This window comes from Liolophura sinensis, chromosome 11 (genome assembly GCF_032854445.1).
Source record: "Liolophura sinensis isolate JHLJ2023 chromosome 11, CUHK_Ljap_v2, whole genome shotgun sequence".
NCBI classification, from domain to species: Eukaryota; Metazoa; Mollusca; class Polyplacophora; order Chitonida; family Chitonidae; genus Liolophura; species Liolophura sinensis.
In genome coordinates, this window is record NC_088305.1 from 9258939 (window position 1) to 9282080 (window position 23142).

Genomic DNA, 23142 nt, shown 5'->3' on the forward strand with positions numbered 1-23142 from the left:
GCAAAAGCAATGCAAATCTGTAGACGTGGAGCTCTTTAGGATAGAAATATTGTAGTTCTACAGAAAATAAACTTGTAAATTTGTAGGAAACATAGGGTCAATTGGATTTGAAGATCTGTGGGAAATAGGCTTGCAGCTCCGAAGGAAATATAAATGTAGCTCTGTAGGAAAATAGACCTGCTGCTCTGTGGGAAATAGCCTTGTAGCTCTGCAGGAAATAGACTTGCAGCTGTGCGGGAAATATTCTTGCAGCTCTGTGAGAAATATACGTCGAGGTTTGTAGGAAATTGACTTACAGCTCTGTGGGAAATGGATTTGCACCTCTGTGGAAAATAGACGTGCAGCTCCGAAGGAGATATGTCTATAGCTCTGTGGGAAATAGACTTACAGCTCTGTTTAAAATATATTTGTAGCTCTATAGGAAATAGGGCCTGCAGCTCTAAAATACATGTACATTTGCAGTTCTGTAGGAAATAGAATTGCAGGTCTGTATAAAATAGACTGGTAGCTTTGTATGTTTCTTTGGATTGAAAACTGCAATGGTAAAAGAAGATAATTTGCAGCTCTATAGGAAATATACTTGTAGCTCAGAGCTGCTGTGTGAGCCTGGTACTTGCATCTCGGTGTAGGAAATAATGTCAATGTTGATAAATCATGCACGGCAACAATTTTACTTGGACATGCCAAATTTGGATGGCCTACCTGTAGCTGACGGAAATCAGTAAATCTCCTTATTTAAGACCTTCGAATGGACAGATCTTTTCATGTCAGCAGAAAAAACATTGTACAGCTTGCCTTTGTGTACAACGGACTATAAATACTAGTTTGCCTCATGGAACACAACTTTATGAAATTGAAATGTGTGCATTTAGTGCAGCAAAACAGCGACCTGTTGCAACAATTGCCACTGACTCTTTCTTTGTATCTCATATCTAGATGTAAATGACATTCGTCGTCAGCTGTAAAAGTAGTGCACACTCGGTACATGCTTAAAATTTTTTTACATGGTAAAATTTTCTTTGAACGTACACATCTAAACATGGTAGTTTATTCCAGTGTAACGTAAAAGTAATTAACAGCAGTGATCAAGGAAGTGATCAAGCGCATGTAATTATCTCTGATGAATCTCAGCCTCTATGTAATATAGTATCCATGTATGTAATATAGTCAGAACGTGTATCTTTCAAGCCAAATACTGGCAGAGCCAGGGAAAAACAAAACCGTACATGTTTTACTCCGATAACTAAAGGAGTGAAGTATTCATAAGAAACCCTTAATAAATGTATTCCCTAAACGCAAGACTATGATAAAATCGATATAGGAATTATACGGGATATATTTCTGACAATTGAATGCATTCTATTAAATAAATAGACCAAGGGGAAAATAGAACCCTCGAGTGCAATAATTCATTCAATGCCTAACGCTGAAGAAGAGGGAAAAAAAAGAAGAAGACCGTGTTGTGCTGTATGTATACGAATTCATATCCTGATAAAAAACGACATCATGTTGTTTGGTTTCATGAAACATATATATATATAACCCTGCACAAAGACGACAATACATAAAACATTTATATATCCCTGGACACATTCCAGACCAAACCGTCAAACTATAGATCTGATTTGATGTTGATTATTTTTTAAGATCGTACTGAAGAATTCATCTCTCATAAGATATGGGTCCTACACATCAAATAAACCTGGGTCTCCCGGGTAGTTCACCGACCTTTGGCAAGTTTGTGGTGAACGTTATCAGATGTGATGCAGATACGAACCACCATATTGATGAAACAAATGGTGTTGAACAAACAGAAGACTGCGCTAAAGACCGCACGAGCGTGGTTCACCGCCAATTTTTACCAAAGCCTCACAAGCCCATGAAGCAGGAGAATCTACTAATTCCTTGTTCATGACGTGTTTTTAAACCCGAACAGGATGTGCCACATCTGTTGGAAGCCAAGGCCCTATAACCACGAGACCACAGCCAGCTCTCCAACAAGCACACGGAATACTAGAGCTATATGTAGCATGTGTGATCTTGTGACCCAGTGTGTAAGATTACCGTACCCACAAGCAACACCCGGACATGGAATAAGATTGCAAGTTTAAAAAGTACCACCTTAGATGCCCCCACCTCCACCCCCAACACACCCTACAAACCTTTCCTGGTAGCACCGAAAAACAAGCATCGAGTAATAAAAAACATTGTCAGTTATGTGGAAGCCCGCTTCTCGTCCACCCATACAAACAGATTTACCATAGAAACGAGCTGATGTCTTTCCCCAAAACTGTAGTTGAGGTCATATATAGATACTAACATCGAAGTGAATTTGAAAATGTCTCGCTGAAAGCTGAAGTGAGAGCGACAGTTACTATCAGCTTCATATATGTTGTTACATTGCAGTGAATCCTAAAAATTACTCACTGAAAGCCGAATCATACACATTGACCTTACTACACGAACAAACCGAAATATATCTGTAAATTGTGGTTACCGTTACCTACATATATACATGGACATGTATTGCATTGACGCCCTTCTAATTTTGACGAAAATTGCGCTACATAGGCGGATTTTGTTGCACGAGCAAGAGTGACATTCCAGTTGCAGTCAACCACACATGCTACAGTGTCTTCGAAGTTGTTCGGGGAAAGCTGCTCTTAACTTTCATAGTTGCCTTGAAGTGAGGCGGAAAGGTAATGGTCATATTTATCTGCATTGACATTTAATATAGTCCTGGTCTGAGTTGCCTAAGCGGTTTTGGCCAAACTATATGAGACAGACAGATAAACAGCTCAAATCTTACGCCAGAAATGGTACATAGAACATTTTCTTGAAAGGGGATGCCTATGCAAATAGACGCCTCACAGGACTAAAAGTTCGGCGAGAGGTGTTGAAAATAGCCATTCTGTAAAGAAACCTATAATTACCTGTCTTTCTGTGTAAATCCATGGATACAGCCAGATTAGAGTTGTCACCAAAATAGAAGTACTCCTACCAGAACAGAAAATAATGCCCTGCGTACAGACGGCCTTCATGTTTCGAGTGTAGATAGCAGCACTTACAGCCATCAGGCTATTCTCGCCCGCTGATAACTTATACAATTAGCTGTGGTTTCAAATTGTTTGTTCCACTGCCCGAATGTACTGCCATTTTTTTGTAACATACATATATGCATGACTGTCACATTTCAGATAATATGCTGCTTTGGGCTTAAAGACAAACAAGTTGTCAGTGGAGATAACGAGGCTATCTACGGCGGATGTAGTGATCGAGACTAGGCTCGTCTTCACACAGGCGCCATTGGTGTAGAGAATTTCAAGAAAATTGATTTGGTACAGACTGTTTGGCGTATATATGCGGTTGTCCTGTCCGATTTTTGTTCGGATCACTTCGACGGCCACTTAAAATTCGACGAGTCGACACAACAAATTCCATCGAATTAACACGGTTTAAAACAGAACTTGATAAGTTTTTATTTAAATATCACAACTGTAATTTTCCATTAAACCTAACATCTTTTTCAGTTATCCATTTTGACAAGTTGACAAATTTTGACAAGTTGACTGGAAAAGATGCTAGTCAGTCAATGTACTGATTGATACAGAGGACTACTGCATGCTTGGGCGAAATCTATTTATAATACGCAGAAACTTCCCCATTCGATGATGTCTGTGTGTTGTCAAAATAAAGAACAAGTGTGATAGAATCATTGTTCATGAATATTCGCAGTGGAATGTGGAATGTCTAGTTTCGAGAATTGTTCGGGGGATAGCTTTGTTTCGCCAGAAGAAAAAAGTCTGCAATTTACAAGTTTTTATAACAAACTCCACGTGACTTCATAACACACTCTCAGAATAGAGATAAAAATTGGAGTAAAATGTCTGAGGTATACACTCCAAAAATGAGCCTGCTTATTGTTCCAGGCCCTGCCCTCGAGCAGTCGGTCTGTCCGTTTTGTCGGCATGACCTGTAAGGTATCTTCTGAAGTAGATCACAGAAGTTCCTAGAAATGTCTGCCTCCAAACACTCCTTTCTCTCTCGCCTATACAAAGGTCAAAAGCATGACATTTTGATAAAACCCTATGATAAAACCCGGGTGGGGTCATATCAGGGAAATTAAAAAATTGTACTTGTTCCTAACTGGCTTGGCGCTCGGCCTTGAGTTAGGTTAAAGCAAGGAAAAAAGGACTGGTTGGTCCAGTGTCAGTATTATGCCATTTACATGATACATCAGTGGTGGCAGCGAAGGCGATAAAGTACATGAAGGAAAAAAAAATCAGCGACATCATTTGCTGACGAAGCTTTTAGTCAACTCCCACTCGTTTCAGGGGACAAAAAATGGCTACAAGATGAGATTCTTTTTAAGCTTTGAAGACCTGACGACCGTATGCTGTTATGAAAGATTTCCATGTTAAAGCAGATTGTGGATGGAGAGCTAACAGCGGTGTTAAGTGCCCGAAAAGCTGATAATGCTGCGTGGCGTTGACTTCTGAAAATGACAGTACTGGCTGAATGTTGCGGCGTTCCGGGATAACTCTTCGATGAACACTCTATGACACCCCCACGGTGTCATCCATGTTCTAAGCACTTGATGAGGGACTGAAAGAAACTTCTTCTTGTGGAGGCGTGAGCCCCTCCACTCACATACACACACAAACACTCCTTCTGCTACATCCTATGGTGACTAATTTGTGCAATTTCTCTTGTTAAGGGCATGGCGAAATTACACGCAAATGCTACATTGCCAAATGCTACATTGCCAAAACGCGGAAACATGAAAATACGAAAACTTAAAAATGAAAAAAAAAAAAACGCCAATATGCTAAAACATAAAAACAACAAATTAGGAAACCAAGATTTAATTGCGATAAGAACATAAGGAAATGCAAAAACCTTGACATGATGCTGGTTTGGTGCTGACAGCATAGCAAAATCAGACGGCGCATATACAAGAATACGAGAATGCAAAAGAACAAGAGCGCTTGTGTAAACTGTATTTGTGGGCATCTATTTGACACCTATGCTCTCAGCGTGAGCGCATACATGTCATTTACGCTTACGAAATATAACTGAAAATTGCAGTAAAATAAAAAGTGACGATAACCCGATGTGATTTATTCTACCCACTTGCAGAGACCTGGTTTCCTCGCACCAGAATGCTGGCCGCCGTCAAATAAGTGAAATGTTCGTAAGCATGGCGTAAAACACCAATGAAATAAATAAATAAATACCCCATTGAAGTTGAAGTGAACAGATAATTTGTTACTTTTGTTCGCATTCTTATTTGTTAATTCACATTTTAAGCTCATACAGAGACCCCATGATGTCAACAAATTTGATTGGATAATAACTAAAACAAACAATTTGTAAAAGAATGAAAACCATTTTACTCGAATATAACGAGTGTAAGGAAATAGAAACATTTCAATTTAAAAAAAGATATAGAGGTGATCAAAATTATTGACTTATGACGTGAAGTTCTCTCAACGGATTGCCAGGAGTGCGTGACGAAAAGTGTAAAATCTTTAACACTCGAGGTGATGTTAAGAAACAAAAGAACGATTGTGTGTAAAAAGTTGTATTTCTAATTCTTGCAGTTTCTAAAGATAAGCCATATAACTTTGAGTTTCAATAATTCAGGGTAATATAACACAGCGGCATTCAACTGTTAGATCTCTACTCGACGTTAACCACGCCCACTCGACAATTAACCACACCCACTCAAAGCAACCACCGCCATAAGTTGATCCATGATCTTACAGCACACTAAAAGGAACAAAGGCTCGTGTGACACAGAAGTATGCGGCGTGTAGCTTGGACTGTTTTTAATGTGGAACGCACAATTTCACGTACTACATTCTTGCTATAGGTACGAGCAACCCGCTGTTTTCTACACGTTTACCATGTTACTGCTGTGTTATTTTACTCGTTCTTTTGTTTTACACTCATGTCAGGTTTTGGGAATAGAACAAGTGACACTCTATCGGTTACACTTTCAGGAAAGCGCCCTTCAGCAGCATTGGTGTGACACGTTCTCGAGTAAAGCATTGCTTTACTTAGACTAAATCAGCCACTTTACCAGAACTTATATCAGAACTCTCAGTTAACCTAAGCGATGTTCGGCGGTCTATATGGCGGAACTGACATAACTGTTTATTTTATTCATCTATTTGTTTCTTTATTTATTTGATTGGTGTTTTACGCTCAAGAATATTTGACTTATACAGTGGCGGCCAGCAATACGATGGGAGGACACCTGGCAGAGCCAGGGGGAAACTCACGACCATTCGCACGTTACTCATAACTAACTGGGTCGGGCTTTCTGATAGGCTAGTATAATTCGTAGGAGTGGTTGTCGGTCAGTCCATTCGCCCAACATGTGGGACAAAATTAATTTAGTTTACATTTCTGCGTAAAGAAAGTGGTTTTGTCAAAGGTGAGTGGTTAGAACATTACCCTCATACTGCTATTCTGCGTGTACATATATATATTCATCAACTATTTCCTTGAGCAGTGTACCAAACACATGTAAGGGAATCAGACGGGTTAAGAAACTATGGAGACAAATACTCTTCACACTAAAGTGTTACTTTTAACTGTCTGAAGATCAGGAGGAATAACTGCACTAATGAGAGTAATCTGACAACTTTTTATAAAGTGTTAATCTTTTTTACCCTCTTCAAAGTGTTCAACTCCATGACAAATTGATTAATCAACAACTTTAAACAAACACTTCAAACACAGTTAATTTTTTTTACTCTTTTGATGGAGCGGGAATATGAACACCTTTAAAGAGTGTTGAAACATTAACACTTAATAAAGCTGGTCAGGTAAAACAGGTACTTGTCTCTTAAATGTGCAGTCATTTGTAAATGTAATACTTTAGTTTTAAGAGAGAACTGAACAAGGATGTGTATTTGTGTGGTATTTCAGATCGGTCAAATGAGTAAACCAAGAATATCTAAATGGCGTTGGAAAACTATTTATCATTTTATAGAAATAAAAAGAGTGTGCCATCGGGTTAATATCTTTGTGACATTTATAACCATATGTTTTCACAGGTCTTATGGGGTTAAACGTAAATAGAATAAAAGCTGGGAATAATATTTGGATCCGATCAACAGCATAAACACCATGAGGGTTTTAATGGGCTGATCAAAATATTTAATATAGGACTCAAGTGAAAATAATTGGGAAACTCTATTTGAGGCTATCCCTTACGATTATCGACAATTTGGCCATTATAGTGTGTGATTACAAATAAAACTGTCATTTACTGTCCGTTGCGCTAAGATAATTACAATAAATTCTCTTGTCTCGTTTGACAGCTTTCCTGAAATGGTTTACACAGAACTGGTACAATCTTTTCGCTTCATTAAAACACAGCGGTTTGGTTCCAAAGGGCACATTTGTCATTATAAGGTGAGGAGTTGTAGGAATGAATTCGACAATTTTCGAATGAGAACGGAAAACTGGTTTCAGTCTCATGATTGAGAGATTAACAGTGCCCCTATAAGTTTCCTGCCTAGTAATTCATAACACTGTAAATGTAATTTCCCGATGACCTAGGCATGCATGTGACCATTTAGGGAGACTAAACTCATGATATAAAACCTTGCCATGTTAGTAAAATAAAACTACTCGTAAAGTCCTAGTTTACTGGCCTACATTTTATATACATGTATTTAATCTTGGCATGAAACAACTGAAAAAGATAACAGAAATTCGAAATGGCCAAGAATGAATTAGGAAACACGAACCCGAGATATAACCTTCTATGATATAGCTCTATATAGACTATCCCAGATAAGGTTTGGGGCTTCGCGGCTTGGTGACTAGCCTGTTAGTGCAACACAACGGCCCAAGAGCCTTCAGCATATTGCGATTGCTGTGAGTTCAAGTCCATCTCATGCTGCATTTCTGTCCGATCTAAATAGGAAGGCCTGTAAACAAACGGTGGGTGGCCTTTAGTTTCCACCGAGTTCCACCCGGTTCGGTCTCACTATAATTCTCGCCGCCGACGTATAGCTGAAATATTCCTGAGTACTGCGTAAAACTCCAATCAAATAAATAAAATAACATAAATAAATAATAAATGATGTAAGTGTTAAAGACGATCGTCGGTAATTTGATTTTTTAGAAAATGTGTTTCCGTTGTCTGTATGATTGAATTATTGTAGTTCTCACACTTTAGCCTTTAAACTGGAAGCAATAATCCGCAGCGTTCATTACTTCTCACTAGTAACGATGTTTCTAATTTTATTCAACTCTCATGATCCAGATATGCCAAATAGGGCAAGGCCGGTGAGATTTATATTGTTGCACTTTATGGCCTTTTTTGATAACCCCAACCTTTGCCTTCTTCTCTGATAAGATAAACATTTTATTTGTCATAAAATGCCATAAAAACTTTGGCAACTAAAGATAAGACATTGTGCGGTGTGAGACCTTAACTTTGGTGGGAGTTCCAGCGACGGGTTTGCCAAGATGGAATTCAATATTTGTTTGATGTCACTCGGTGAGTCGCTGTACGGCACAGTGAAACGTAAAGGCACACACTCAAAGTTAGTAGCAATGTTAGATAAGTATTATTTAAGAGACTTACAGCATAGAGAGTAAAACCAGAACAGTGACAACAGTGTGAAAGATGGCAAATGGTCACACGTAACTGGTGAAATGCTATCTGTTGTCAATTTACCTCAGTTAGGGTTTTATTCTAACGGTTTATGCATATGCTTAAATAGTGGCAAATTACACGCCCCCTAGCATCACGACTAAAGCAGAATTAGGTGAAAAACACTCAGTGGTGTTCTTTAAACTTAGTCCGAAGTTACTGGTCCAGAATTAGTATACAGCATGGATAAACTGTGTAAAGAGAAGTGAGAAACAAATGTAGTCAAAAGCCATTTTAACAACTTTTTTGGACCGGATATTTGTCCTCCTTCCACCGCAGGTGACAGACAGTGGTCGGTTATGCTGGTGTGGCCGTTTTCGCAGTTTTATGTTCGTCGAAGATGACGAAAGTGAAAATTCAGAAATTTCTTCAACAACTTGCCAAAGGTCGGTGTTTTTCCCCCCGACACTTTGGTTTTTCCCAGCCACAAAAATCTTTGTACAAGTGAAAATTCTTGAACACTGCTTTACTCATCAATGCCCAGAAGTCTCTCACCAATGCTGTGAGTTCAAGTCCAGCTCATGCTGGCTTCCTCTCCGGCCGTATGTGGGAAGGTCTGACAGCAACCTGCGGATGGTCGTGGGTTTTCTCCGGGCTCTGCTCGGTTCCCTCCCACCATAATGCTGGCCGCCGTCGTATAAGTGAAATATTCTTGAGTACGGCGTAAAACACCAATCAAATAAATAAATAAATAAAATTAATCAGCAATGAAATAACAAAGAAAGTAAATAGAAAAATCTCGCTGGTAAGAAAAGCGCAGTTTAAGCATTAGTGTCAATTGACACATTTAGCTGAAAGTAGCTTATGGACTTAGTCTAATTGTCCGTGATATTTCATCATTAAGTAAACAGGTTTTTACGGTACCAGCCGATAAGGTTTTATTTTATCTTCGAAAACATATTTTCCTTTTATAGTGTGTTGCTAAATGCGGCTAAAATGGCTAAACTTAGAACGGAAATAGAAAATCCATTTTTGTATCAGTTAAGCATGGCACTTCTGCGGTTTATAAATGGCTGACAGCAGCATGCGATAAAGTCCCCTCATTTCTCATTGGATGAAAAAGAACACTTACTGATATGAGCTCTCGTGTTATTTTCACTCCTTTGCAAGTAAACAGGTAACTGTTTCTTTTCTAGGACCTATTCTATCGTTTTTTTAGATTACACGTTGTAGAAACAATTGCTGAGATAACAGAAAAGACATCCACTTACGCTACACTACGATATAATGTTTAATGTCTGCTCACGTCGCCCCGTGGAGACCTAACTGACTCTAGCTTAACAGTGTTTAAACATTGCCATGGAACATCCAAATATTTACAGTCATATCAATCCAACTTTAATGGTATTGAAGACGAAAAAGCCATTTTCTGGATCGGTGACAAGCTGAACTAAGACACACCATTCGAATATAGACAATATACAGGTATCTATTTGTATGGTAGACGATTCCGGTTATAATTTAATTCATTCGCCTAGAACATTCATTACGTCTTTCCATCATCATTGGAAACTGTTGACCGGTTCTCTTTACATGAACTGGTCCTAATTTCTGGCATTATATACTTTATTTAATAGCTCTGTGGTTGTTTGTGTTGAAAGTTATTTCTGAAATTAATCTTCCTATTATTGACCCTGAATGTCCATTTTGGTCTTATACGAATGTACGAATATACGAATGTCTGTTTTGACACCTTGATATACAAGAATAACAGCTCATTAGACCTCCGACTAAGAGTGTGGACAAAACTGTTTATATCCTTGGACAGGAAACGCACAGAGAGCTTTACACATATCCAAATACTTACTCAAACATTGCACGTTCAAATATTTAACCTTCGACGTTTTGCTTTTGTTGCAGCTCTGCTGTTGATACTGGCAGAAGGTAGGTGTAAGATTGCAGATATTTCGTTGAGATATAATTATCGACCTTAATGAAGATGCAGATGAACGAGATATTGATAAAGTGATGTCGAAGTTATGTTCTTTGATCCTGCCATTGGCAATCAAGTGACAGAATTTGCTACATGTGGTAAATGGCTGTGCATGTCATATTAGCAAGAATGGCTGCTTGACTATTAGATAGGCTCACGAAAAATTAGAGTCTAGCCGCCCTACATGTAGTTTGAATCTACATCTCTTCACAGAATACGTTTTGTAGCCTGTGCAGCCTTCCTCTTGGCCTTTTCTGTACAGGTGTATCATAGCGTCGCAAAGGACTGGAATACGTCTTTGTACCTACTGCGGTTGCTCCCAGAGTCGGCAAGGAGACGCTAAATTCGCTGGGCCAAATTCTGCTACAAACTAATAGTTTCGATCCATTCCTATAACTGTATACTCACCAAACTCCTTCATGCCTTACTGAACTCGCTTCACACTTTATCCAAAAAGCCATGCTTGTATTTAAGGTTGAGTTGTCATATTTAATCATATGCATTATCTAAGAACAGTTGTGTACCAAAGGTACAGACACCTGTAACCAAAGTAAACGTCTAAATATTTTGAGTACAAGACGTACACAACTCGCATTCTTGAGAAAACACCATGTGTATGGGTAGTGCACACCGTTGTGCACACAAAACTGTAGATGTGCAATTTTGTTACAGGTGTGTGTACCTGTGGTACACAGTCGTTTTTGGAGAGTATATTTATGAGGAAAATCATTCATAAATGAGCGGTGGAAGTCTTCCAGCACCCATAACGTAGTCGTTAACTTCTTGGAGGAAGTCGTAGAGCTGTCAAGCCTGGTCTCATACGAAGCGAGTTTAGACTAGCGATCTAGTGAGAGTCTTTTTCTGCTTAGAGTACTGCCGGCGATAGCAGATTTTTTGGCTTACCCGATACATTTGCAACCGCTAGGGAGTGGAAACGATCGTCGAAACGACGCTAAACCCCAAGCACTCACTCACTCGCTCACTCACTCAGTGATGACGGGACGATAAAAGGAGTGTTCTAAGCGAACATAAATGAAATCCGTATCAAAAACGTGTTACAGTGACAATTAAATATAAAGAAAACAACTATCTTGAAAATTCCTAAGGTTTAACTCATTTTAAGAATTACTGCTATTTCAGCAAGCAAGTCTAGATTGCAGTGTATTGGTTTTGTTTGAAGAATAAAAACCAGTTAAACGGGTATTACTGGCTCAAATTCAAGTGCGTAATTTTTTTCAGAGCTTCGGCGTAATGAATAAAAGCCAGTACTGTATCGTCGCTTTCATTCACAAAAAACGTTTGCTGTCTATAGAGGAAATAAGATGACGGATGTAAATGCCAGTCTATCCCCCGTTTCTGTCAGGAAGTTAATAACTAGTTCGCCCATTTCTTTGCGTCCATTGATTTCGCTAAAAGTTCAGGTCTCGCTCCGTGGTATACTTACCGCAGATCTTTTCACGCACAGCGTCTCGTCGTCGCTTCCTGCTATACACCGTCTTGTCTGCTTTCAAACATTTGGGGGTTTTTTTTGGCTCACTTTTTATTCAGCCTACTATGTCCGCGGTGATCTGTGTAAATTTGATAGGAGGTCTGAAAAAAATCAATGCCAACATACAGACTAAGACATCTTTGTGCTCCTCTGTAAATTGCTTCCGTCGCGGCTTTAATCAAAAGGTCTGTCAGATACATGCAGAAGGTCGGTGGTTTAATCCGGCACTCGGGCTTCTTTCACCCATAAACCTGACCGCCATCATATGAGAGGAAAATTCTTGTGAAAGCACTATCTTAAAGGACACTCAAATAAATATATACATTTTTAGTGTGTTTCAGGCAATGACAACCTTATATGTATTGAAAACAATTAGCATTAACAATTGTTTTACGCTGTTCATTGTTTTTACATGATGGGTGAGTTGTTTTCATTTACACCATACGGAGGAATATCAGTCCTTCAGGTAGATAGGGAGGCAGTGACACATACGATCGGTTCAGAAAAAAAACTTTCAAACTGTAGATTGGGAGAAAAATAATTTGTCGGTGGCAAGATTCAAAGCGATTTAAGTATGCCTTCAAGATTTGTAGTTCGGGGCAGATTGGAGAATTAGAATCGAGGATTATAGAGCAATACGTATATGTGGTTTATCACGTGTTCCTGTCAGCAAAGTTGATTCTCGCCAAAGGTTTCGTAATCACTCTTTCTTTACTATACATATGAAAGTCTTCAGAAACATAACCTTTCGACAGCGAATGGCACTTCAGCCCTCGTACTTCTGCCAGGGCATTTTCAGCCAGTCGTTGACCGTCTCTTATAGGTGTGTGCTTCCTTGTTTCGAAGCAAATGCATGTATGTTCGGTTCCGATTTATTTCTTGACACAACATTATACAACAGCAATAAGTAGTGCTGTGAACTGTGATTAATGTGCTTTCATTGAAGTGAACAGGCAGCGGAAAGTCCCTGCGCTATCAGATAATATCGGTGATAGCGAAAGAGGCCAAAAAGCCGACTGATGTAGCCTGTGTTGATGTTGTTTCGCCACTAATTTCAATCGAGCGTATTTTGCCTCAAAATGGCCGTACCCCCGACAACCCTTAACACGATGATGTGCAGGGAGATTTTTTGCGCTATCACTTCTACGTGAAATAAATTTATTCCATATATCGCATACTTCTCGCTACAGCCACACCCCATGTTGTTTTGAACTCCTGTCAGTGTCAATAACTAAGTTGGAATTGATGAATCAGGCATATTGAAGAAGGACAGTGCAGGGCTTTTAAGACTTAATATGACTCGGGAAATCAAGGTAGATGATGTCGGACATCGCTAACTTGGTTAAATGAAGATGGTTTATCAAAGCTTTTGTGATTTTTTTTTTTTTTTTTTGATTGGTGTTTTACGCCGTACTCAAGAATATTTCACTTATACGACGGCGGCCAGCATTATGGTGGGTGGAAACCGGGCAGAGCCCGGCGGAAACCCACGACCATCCGCAGGTTGCTGGCAGACCTTCCCATGTACGGCCGGAGAGGAAGCCAGCATGAGCTGGTCTTGAACTCACAGCGACCGCATTGGTGAGAGGCTTCTGGGTCACTACGCTGCGCTAGCGCGCTAACCGACTGAGCCACGGAGGCCCCCAAAGCTTTTGTGGCTTGGTTGGGTATTCATTGTCTTTTAACGTCAACCTTAAGAATTTTTCACGTTTACCATGCTCTGCCAGTTTACGAGGTGAGGAAATGTACTATTGCATACATTAACTCCACCCAATTTATTTCCCGCTAATGAACAGTGCGTTTTCTTTCTTCATGTTTATTTGAGTATAGAAATTTGAAACTCTTCATCCCTGGTCATATTTGTGCGTTGTTTACTTATCTTCGTCTCTGTATCTGACTAATGGTTTGTGCTACAGTGAAGGATTGCTCCGGGCATGCCACTTTTTCTTTTGGACCACTGAAGCCTAGCAACCTCCTAAAGACCCCTCAGATGCTTATTTATTTTATTTATTTGATTGGCGTTTTACGCCGTACTTAAGAATATTTCACTTATACGACGGCGGCCAGCATTATGGTGGGTGGAAACCGGGCAGAGCTCGGGGGAAACCCACGACCATCCGCAGGTTGCTGTCATACCTTCCCACTTACGGTCGCAGATGCTTATGAAGTATTAGATTTTTATACATTGTGACCATAGGGCTGGTCGCCTTCGTATAAGTGAAATATTCTGGAGCACGGCGTAAAACTTCAATCAAATAATAAAAAAATAAGTTAAATTGTAAGGAATTGTTGACACAGACGCTGTCCTTAAGTATTTATTTCATTTATTCATTGGCGTTGTACGATATACTCAGGAAATATTAACACATAATCTGTGCCTAGGTATTTATTTCATTTATTTGATAGGAGTATGCCGAACTCAAAAATATTTCACTTATACGACGGCAGCCAGCCTGTTCCTAAGTAAAACCACTTTGCAGTGTCACATCGTCTTAATAAATGATCGCATCACTATCGTCATTTATTCCACTTTTAGCAGCCAGAGGTCCCCTGTGTCTACACTGCGACTCCGTGAACTCTCCTCATGAGTGTGCTACAGTCAAAGAGTGCTGGCCGTGGGAGGTAGGTGCATGGAGAGTGCTTATGCCGAAATAAATACAACAGCATGGAGAGTAAAACCAGAACAACCATGCCAGTTGATAAATCGTCGCATGTAACTTGTGAAATTATTCCAACTGTTAATGCTTAGACAGTAGCGTCTTACATGTCCCCCACCCAACATCATGACTTAAGCAAGAATAGGTACACGCAGTGATGTTAACAGAACTGTATTACACATCGCTGGTCTTTTGTTTACTATAAATAGTGTAAAACGTTGGAAAAAGTTTGGAAAAAATATGAGAGTTTTGCGCTCTTATCGCTGGAGGTATAAAACATTTTCTTCCCACATGACATGTGATAAAGGTTCGGCAAATATTTTTGAGTATATTTATTATTACACGGGCGCCTGAAAATAACTTTCACAGAAACTATTTAAATTAGACGAACGATGGTAAGAATTGAGGTGCTGAACATGTGTAAAGGAATGGAGACAGGCGTTATGGCAAGACAGGTGATCGGTAAATTAATGTCAACAAAAAATGCCTAACATTTTCGATAAGTCACATAATACAGACCAACTATTTTTACCTTTAGCGTCAAAAGAGTTCGAACTAGAAACTTCTGCATAAACAGACAATGATGGTAACCTGGATCAGAAAATTGTTTAATGTGCTTTGATATTGTCTTTCAGAGTTGCTTTTCAGAGCATTTTCTTTATACCAACGGGACCCAGGCATTTACCTTTGGATGTCGAGTGACCCAGGTTAGTAATTAATTTGAATTTGATTTGATTTTGATTTTGATTGGTGTTTTACGCCGAGTTTTAGAATATTTCACGTATACGACGGCGGCCAGCATTATGGTCGGAGGAAACCGATCAGAACCCGGGGAAACCCAACGACCATCCGCAGGTTGCTGAGGCCTACGTACGACAGGGGATGGAGCTAGCATGAGCTGGACGTGAACTCACAGCGACCGCATTGGTGAGAGGCTACTACGCCATTGCGCCTTGATGACGTGCTTACCCTCTCGGTCACATAATTAATCTGAAGTGAACTTTACAGTTGTAATGTGTGCAATTGACACGCATGGCGTTGTACGGAGAAATATTTCACTTCAGAATCTGTGCGTCGAAACAGATAAGGGTATGCTAGCCGTCAGTCAATAGCCAATTCCTAAAGCGTCGTTTAACACAAACCAGCAAAGAAATAAGAAAGTATATACGGAAGTACGAAATTTGGACGAAATCATGCAAAGAGAAGCAGACAACAGTTTTCAATGTTATTAGAAAAGCGCAATATATGTTCCAGACAAATGCGCGAAAGTAGTAGTCTAATCTTGTACCATCCTGCTAGAAAACTTTCTCTTGAATAAATATTACATAAAACAGTTTCACGTGTTCCTTCTACCTAAAAATAAGAGTTGGAACAGCGACGATAGTGTGATAGTTGACAAATGATCACACGTACCCGTTGAAATCTCTCTTCCTACCTGTGCACTTCAGTTAGGGTCCACAGACACATCTTCTTTACCACTGGCAGAAATATGACGACAGTGAATATTTACATAGGCCTCAGTGGCTTAATCTTGTTGCAACTGCATACTTTTTTAATGCAGGAAAAATCCGACACCCCTATACGTTGACGAAAAGGAAAGCGAAAGTGAAAGCCATAATATCATTGTCTGAGGCTTTCCCAATTGTAGCAGAGGTAAATATTTCTTGCCTAGAGAAATTCGAGTCCAAACTGTATAGTTTATCGCAAATGCCTGTGGGATGTGGCAGACATGTAACGTATTTCTAATGAATTTCAAGAGAACAATGACCACTTCAGTTTTTTATCTGAGTAGCCATTGACCAGGAAAAGATACCACAATTTTTATTTTGTTTGTTTCAGCAATGTGTGCAACTGAGTGTTTCACCCAAGAAAAGATTTGACTTGCGCCTTTGCAGCGAATGCTGCACCGGAGACATATGCAACAACAACGTCTGTACGAACGGAACAGGTTTGTTGATCGAACATTATTACTGTTTTTTTATTGATTGAAAATTTACATCGTGTTGGCAAATATTTTCCATACAAACAGCAGTCACAGTGAAGCTGTAGTGTCTCGCAGTGAGAGATAAAGCGAATTTAAGACGCCTACATCCATTGTTATATGGATGATCACGGTATATCCCTGTCTGGCGTTACATCGAACAGCTTTGTTTCAAATACAACAGCAATGCGCAATCGATATCGGCAAAGTCTTATTGGCTCACTGAGACACAAATTCACAACCGGAAAACCGTTGTTCAATCACAATTCACTTACGTTAGCATGAACAAGACTGTGTCGTTGTTATATTTAAATGTATTTAAAGTGCCGTGCCACCAGGCCCTACGTTAGTCCACAAGTAACACAAGATAGGCGTTGTTCTTCGAAACTATTCATCGGTAGCCTTTTCTCTCCATCATCAGCTCCCCCTAGCGGAATTCCCTGTCTAAGCTGCTCCAGTGTCCCGTCCACATCCTCGTGCTCCCAAATGACGTACTGCAAGGATGGAGAGGTAAACACAGAACATACCACCCCTAGTACCTTGAACTTTGACAAATTGTATGCGAGACTATGTGGCAAGTCCTCTTGACTCACACGGAATACAAATCATTTTTTATTATACGACGACAGTCAGTTTTATTTATCAAATTGAGGAAATCGGAGAGCCCGGGGTAAATCACCCACCTTTGGCAAGATACTGACAAACTTTCCCAGTTGTAATGTGTTCTACATTGGTGTAAGACAATATCATTATTATGATTTGCAATAGGTTGTTTCCGGTTAATTTGGTATGGAGAATCTTCTTGGTAAGTGAATACAGCCATAATCCTGGAACTTTCAATTTAGATCTTCCACACTGATTAGTAAAGGGAAACTTCACGGATTGTTCAGAGAGAGTCACTGAAGTTTATTTATTTATTTATTTATTTGATTGGTGTTTTATGCCGTACTCAAGAATATTTCCGTTATACGACGGCGGCCAGCATTATGGTTTGAGAAAACCAGGCTGAGCCCGGGGAAAATCACAACCATCCGAAACTTCCTGGCAGACCTTCCCACGCACGCATGGAAGTTCATCCTTTGTAGTACTGAAAATAATTCAGCTAGTACATGTACGTAACGAGACTGAAGAACTAATTCGTTCTTAATGAGTGAATAAGGGAAAATGCATTTGTCGTGCTCTAAAAGAAATTTAAACAAAAAGCAATATTCATCAGTAAATGGGGACTTAAACACGCCTTCGTGTTACGGATAAATATTGGGGGATCACTTCGTTCAGTTGATACAGTAATGCTTAAGTGAAATATATATATATATATATCTATATATATCTATATATATATATATATATATATATATATATATATATATATATATATATATATATATATATATATATATATATATATATATATATATAACGGGCTGAGGAATTTCTGAGGCACGTGTACACACGTAGCTGTAAAGAAAAGGCAAGTATGCCAACTGGAAGAAATTCTTATTGAACCTATAAGTGAACATAAATCAGTCACCCGTTCTTAGTTAATTCCCAAAAACGTTTTCTAGAGGCGCCCTATATTGTTTAAAACATTATACAACGCTTATCTACAGAGTAAATGGCAAATGATTTTAGATTTTCTAGGTAAGCTTGTAGAAGAAAACTTTCAATTTTCTCCTGTCTCGCCTGGTCTTGAAACCACTATACACAGTGTAAAGTCATCAGCTCCAGGCTTAGATGACATTTGCATGTCTGATGTCAAACTTGTTGCAAAAGATATTTCAACTCCGCTTGCACATATAGTTAATTTGTCCCTTATGTCGGGTTGTATGCCGTCTTCGTTGAAATCTGCAAAAATTATTACTTACTCTCAGCAAAATAATGGAAAATATAGTTGTAAACATGATGAATGATTTTCTGACAGCCAATGACATCATTTCGCCCAATAAGTTTGGTTTTAGAACTGGGCACTCTACTACCCACGCGGCCTGCACTCTATACAACTAACTCGTAGTTGCCAAAGATGCCAAACAACATTCTGCCGTGTCTTTCCTTGACCTGTCAAAAGCTTTTGACACTGTCAACCACAAAATCCTTCTACAAAAACTCGAATACTATGGGCTTCGAGCTCACAGCGCTCAGTGGTTCGAGAGCTATCTAGCTAGGCGATCCCAATCAGTTCACTTTGAGAGAAATATGTCAAAAGACCGTAAGGTAAATAGTGGTGTTCCTGAGGGCTCCATTCTCGGTTCTATATTGTTTTTATTGTACATTAATGACATCACAGCATCATCAGATATTCTGGATTTTACATTATTTGCTGATAATACAAGTGTCTGCACTTCTGCACCTAGAAGCGACGGGGCTGCATCCACTATGCCTGTAGAGTTGCATAAAATTTCCGACTGGCTGATAGCTAACCGATTGTCCCTTAATATTAGTAAAACAAAATGCACTCACATAAATGTATCCAAAAATAAGGCACTTCCGCCACTTATATTTGCATGGCGTTGAAATAGCCGACCTTCAAGAACACAAGTTTTTGGGAATTTATTTTAATTCAAGCCTGTTTGGACATAACACGTTAACTTTATTATTAAGAAGGTGACCAGAAATATTGGCATCATCGAGCACATTCGAGCAAATGTCAACAAGAAAACACTGCTTATTTTGTACTACTCTCTGATATTCCCTTATCTTTCCTATGCAAATGTTTTATGGGGTAACACATAAATGCGTCATCTCCATCCATTAGTAGTTCTTCAGAAACACATCATCCGTCTCATCACTTTCTCACAAAGACTGGATGATGCGGCTCCAATCTTTAAGAACCTCAAAATACACAAATACACAGATACTCATCCTTGCTACTCGCACATAAATTCACTCACCAATCACCCTCTTTTCCTCACAAATTTCAACAGCTGTTCAAAAGACAATCTGACATTCACAATTACCTAACCAGTTTCTATTCTTTCAATCTGTATGTACCTTGTCTGACTTCAAATCTATCCACACATTTCATCAGATCATCAGCCCAAACCTCGAAGTAATCAATGTCACGTCTTCATTCAAATCCAGGTTAAAAGATTTTTCAATTAGCAATATTTGATTCACATTAGTCATACAATCTGCGAGACAGAAGGCGTCACACAAAATATTATTCACACTATTGTATAGTTACGCTAGGTTTTTGTAGAGTTACATTTCTATGTGAGTTTTTTCCCAAATAAATTTTTTTTTGTTAATACAATCGTTCAATAATTATCGCTCCTCACCAAGCATTCAATTCCATTAAAAAAAATTTTCGTCACTACCTGGCCACACATTTTGTTACGCCTGTTTACGTGTAAATAGCTATCTAACGTGACGTCACATAGAGACAAATGCAAACAAAAACGTCCTACATCCCACCGAAGAGTTCAAGTTTTATTCCGTTTTCAAACGGCCGAAGTTTCGTAAAGTTTGGCAGTTTGTCAGGGCAAATTTTGTGAGCACAGCGTTGCTTTCCATTGATACTTTTCGCTTTCGTCTCCGCCTGCACGGTTGTCAACATTAGCTGGCTATAGACATCAGGGAATAGCATGATTTTCCTCATTTGGAACAGATTCTTTCATGCTGATGTTGACAACACAGGCATTTGCTTAATAAATCTAGCGTCACCCTGGAAAGATTACGCAACAAAATCTTCTCATTCTCAGGCAATGGTTATCCTGAGGCGATTTTGTTGTCAGCTCCTGTTGACAAATTACTGCAACCTGCTTTACAACATGTAGGAATTGTAAAACGCATATTGTCTGTTCCATATAAATGTACGACTGTCCTGCATTAGTTTGCCACTTCCAATATCATAAAAATCTGATCTTCCACCACGCATTGTGTGTCTATCCACCAAGAAGCCGCGCTAAACAATGAAGCTCTGATAAAATTCTTGACGTTGTAGCCAAAATATCACGTGACGCCCTAAATGCAAAGGATTGGTCAAAGCCACAAGGGTTTCTAAAACATGGCTATTCGGAGTGAAGTGAGTTTCATATCCATAATGTTAAAATCCATCTTCTCGGCTTTCAAAATTTTATTTTATTATTTTTAGATTTTTTTCTCTAATACGTTTGCGCGGCTTACTCTTTTTGTTTATGTATAATGGCTTACTGTTTGTGTTTATATATAATGGCTGACATTATGTTCACTTTAAATAGGCTTTACCGCAGATTGTGGAGATTGTGGAGAAATATGCATAAGCAGTGTATTTTTCTTGTATAGACTAAATTGTAACCCCTCAGGAAATGCCGATCTTGCCAATTAATATAGCAGTAATATAGCATTAAATAACACTCTCCTTTGTACAAAAATTGTACTGCGATTCCTTATTGAACAGTGAAAATTAATTACCTCTGTCATACACGGGCGTAAAACGTACAAGTGTATATATGAACTTCCCCACACAGTATTTTTTTTTATATAGATACACATAAACTTGTCGGCACCTTTGAATGTCTGGCTTCTAAACTGCTCTTCAGCTCTGGTTCACACGTCAGGGCCGGGCTCTATCTACATGTCAGCCTTAGTTCCTTTCTAGCTTGTCTGCATATCGAAAAACAAGCCAACCATTATTTTTCTTGAATGAATAGAAACCTTAATAAAAACTGGTTATGTGGGTACAAGAGAAAAACAAAAACAATCATTCATTTTGAATGAGTAGAAATGTTAATAAAAATTGGTTATCAGGGTACAAGAGCGATTTCATATCACGAAACTATTCCATATCTTTAATTGAAGGCAAAAAAACAACAAGATGAAGTGTAGATCGGGTGAGCAACCATTTATCACTGTCAAGGAAAATAGTTTGATTTACTTTTTTTGACATTTTTCAACCGAGTGAAATGGTTTAGAGCATCAGATTCTACGGTGGTCTATACTGAGGGTATCGGTGACACCATATCCATGTTTTGACATGAAATAGTTCACTTCGATGTCTATTCGGCGAATGTATTTATAGATCTGTATATATTTTCAGTGATGATATCTAGCAGCTTATATGTAAACCCAACTATTTCATGGACAGTGGTCTTTCTTCTACTTCACGTTCGTATTTTTTTTTGCTGTAAATAAAATCCGTTATAACTTCTTTTACACTCTGGATGTCAATTTTCTGGACAGGTATGCTACGCAGAGAAATCCACGAGTTCAGCTAGCCAGAGTTTCAACATGGGCTGTTTGAAGAAAGAGGTGCGTGAATTTGCTTAAATATTTACGGCCGACAGAACTGGTGTTGGGAATATTTCAGTTCGTGTTTCATATTTCTCCAGACCGGCCCCGATAGCACAGTTGGTAGATAGTCCGCTTCAAGGGTGGTAGATCCATGGTCAATGCTGGGTCGGGTTACACCGAAGACCTTAAAAAAGAGGAAGTTGTAACTTCCTTGCTTGACGTTCAGCATTATGGGGATAGTGCAACGACTGGTTGACCTGTATGAGTATAATGGCTCGGTCTGAGCGGCTTACTTACCTTCGGTAAATCATTTCAGAGAAGCAGCACTAGATAAAAGAGCAGTGAAAATCCGCCCTGCAACAAGGAGGCACATTGCATACACTCTAAGGACTCCGTCGTCCTTTTTCTTAAAAAAAAATAAGTACGACATTAAACCCTAAGCATACTGGTGTACACATACTGTGTCTTCTTGTGGCAGGGAAAGTCCATTCAGCGAAAATCCAGACATGACACCGGACCCAACCAGTCCTGCTCTATTGCTCTAACCTCTCAGTGCTGAGCACCAAGCGAGGCAGCAACAAGTACCACATTTGAAGTCTTTGGTATAACCCCCGACCCGGGGTTGATCCCACGTCTCCCGACTTCGAGGCAGACACTTTTTCCATTAGGCTACCTAAGTGGTCAGCACTGTTAGGCAGTTCACCACAGCCTAACCCCAGACACCAGTATGCGTGTGAAACACATCTGAGCACCGCGTAAAACACCAATCAAATAAAATGACGTAAATTTAGTCAGATTCCATATGTTTTGTGGATTTGAAATGTCATTCGTGAACTTACTATTTCCCTTGCTTTCTTTAATAGTGCTAAGAAGTCCCGGGGATCAGAAAGTGTACGAATAGAATTCTGATTCGTTACCCGTATGTAGTGTATTAACCAAATAAATAGACAGATCAACTGGTTGATTGATTGTTGAATGCCATACTAAATGGTACTTCACCTACACGATAGTGACCATGTAAGTAGAGGCAAGGGAAGTGCTGGGGTAAACCACCGACCTGTAGCATGCTACTGACCAGCTTTATCGTGTGTGACGTACTAATATTGGTGGAAGGCATGTAGTCTTCAGCGGATGTAATACAGCGTAGGTGGCTCCACGAGATTGATCAACAGCTTCCCTTCACGAAAGCTCCTA

General features: G+C 39.3%; 1 protein-coding gene across 1 annotated transcript in view; it reads left to right on the plus strand.

Moving 5' to 3' along the window:
- The window catches only part of LOC135477839 (ficolin-1-A-like), a 109030-nt gene that overhangs the window by 74587 nt on the left and 11301 nt on the right, over positions 1 to 23142 (plus strand). The window contains exon 2 of the mRNA XM_064758044.1: positions 21898 to 21966. Coding sequence (XP_064614114.1) covers positions 21898 to 21966 — 69 coding nt within the window. The remainder of the gene's footprint in view (positions 1 to 21897; positions 21967 to 23142) is intronic.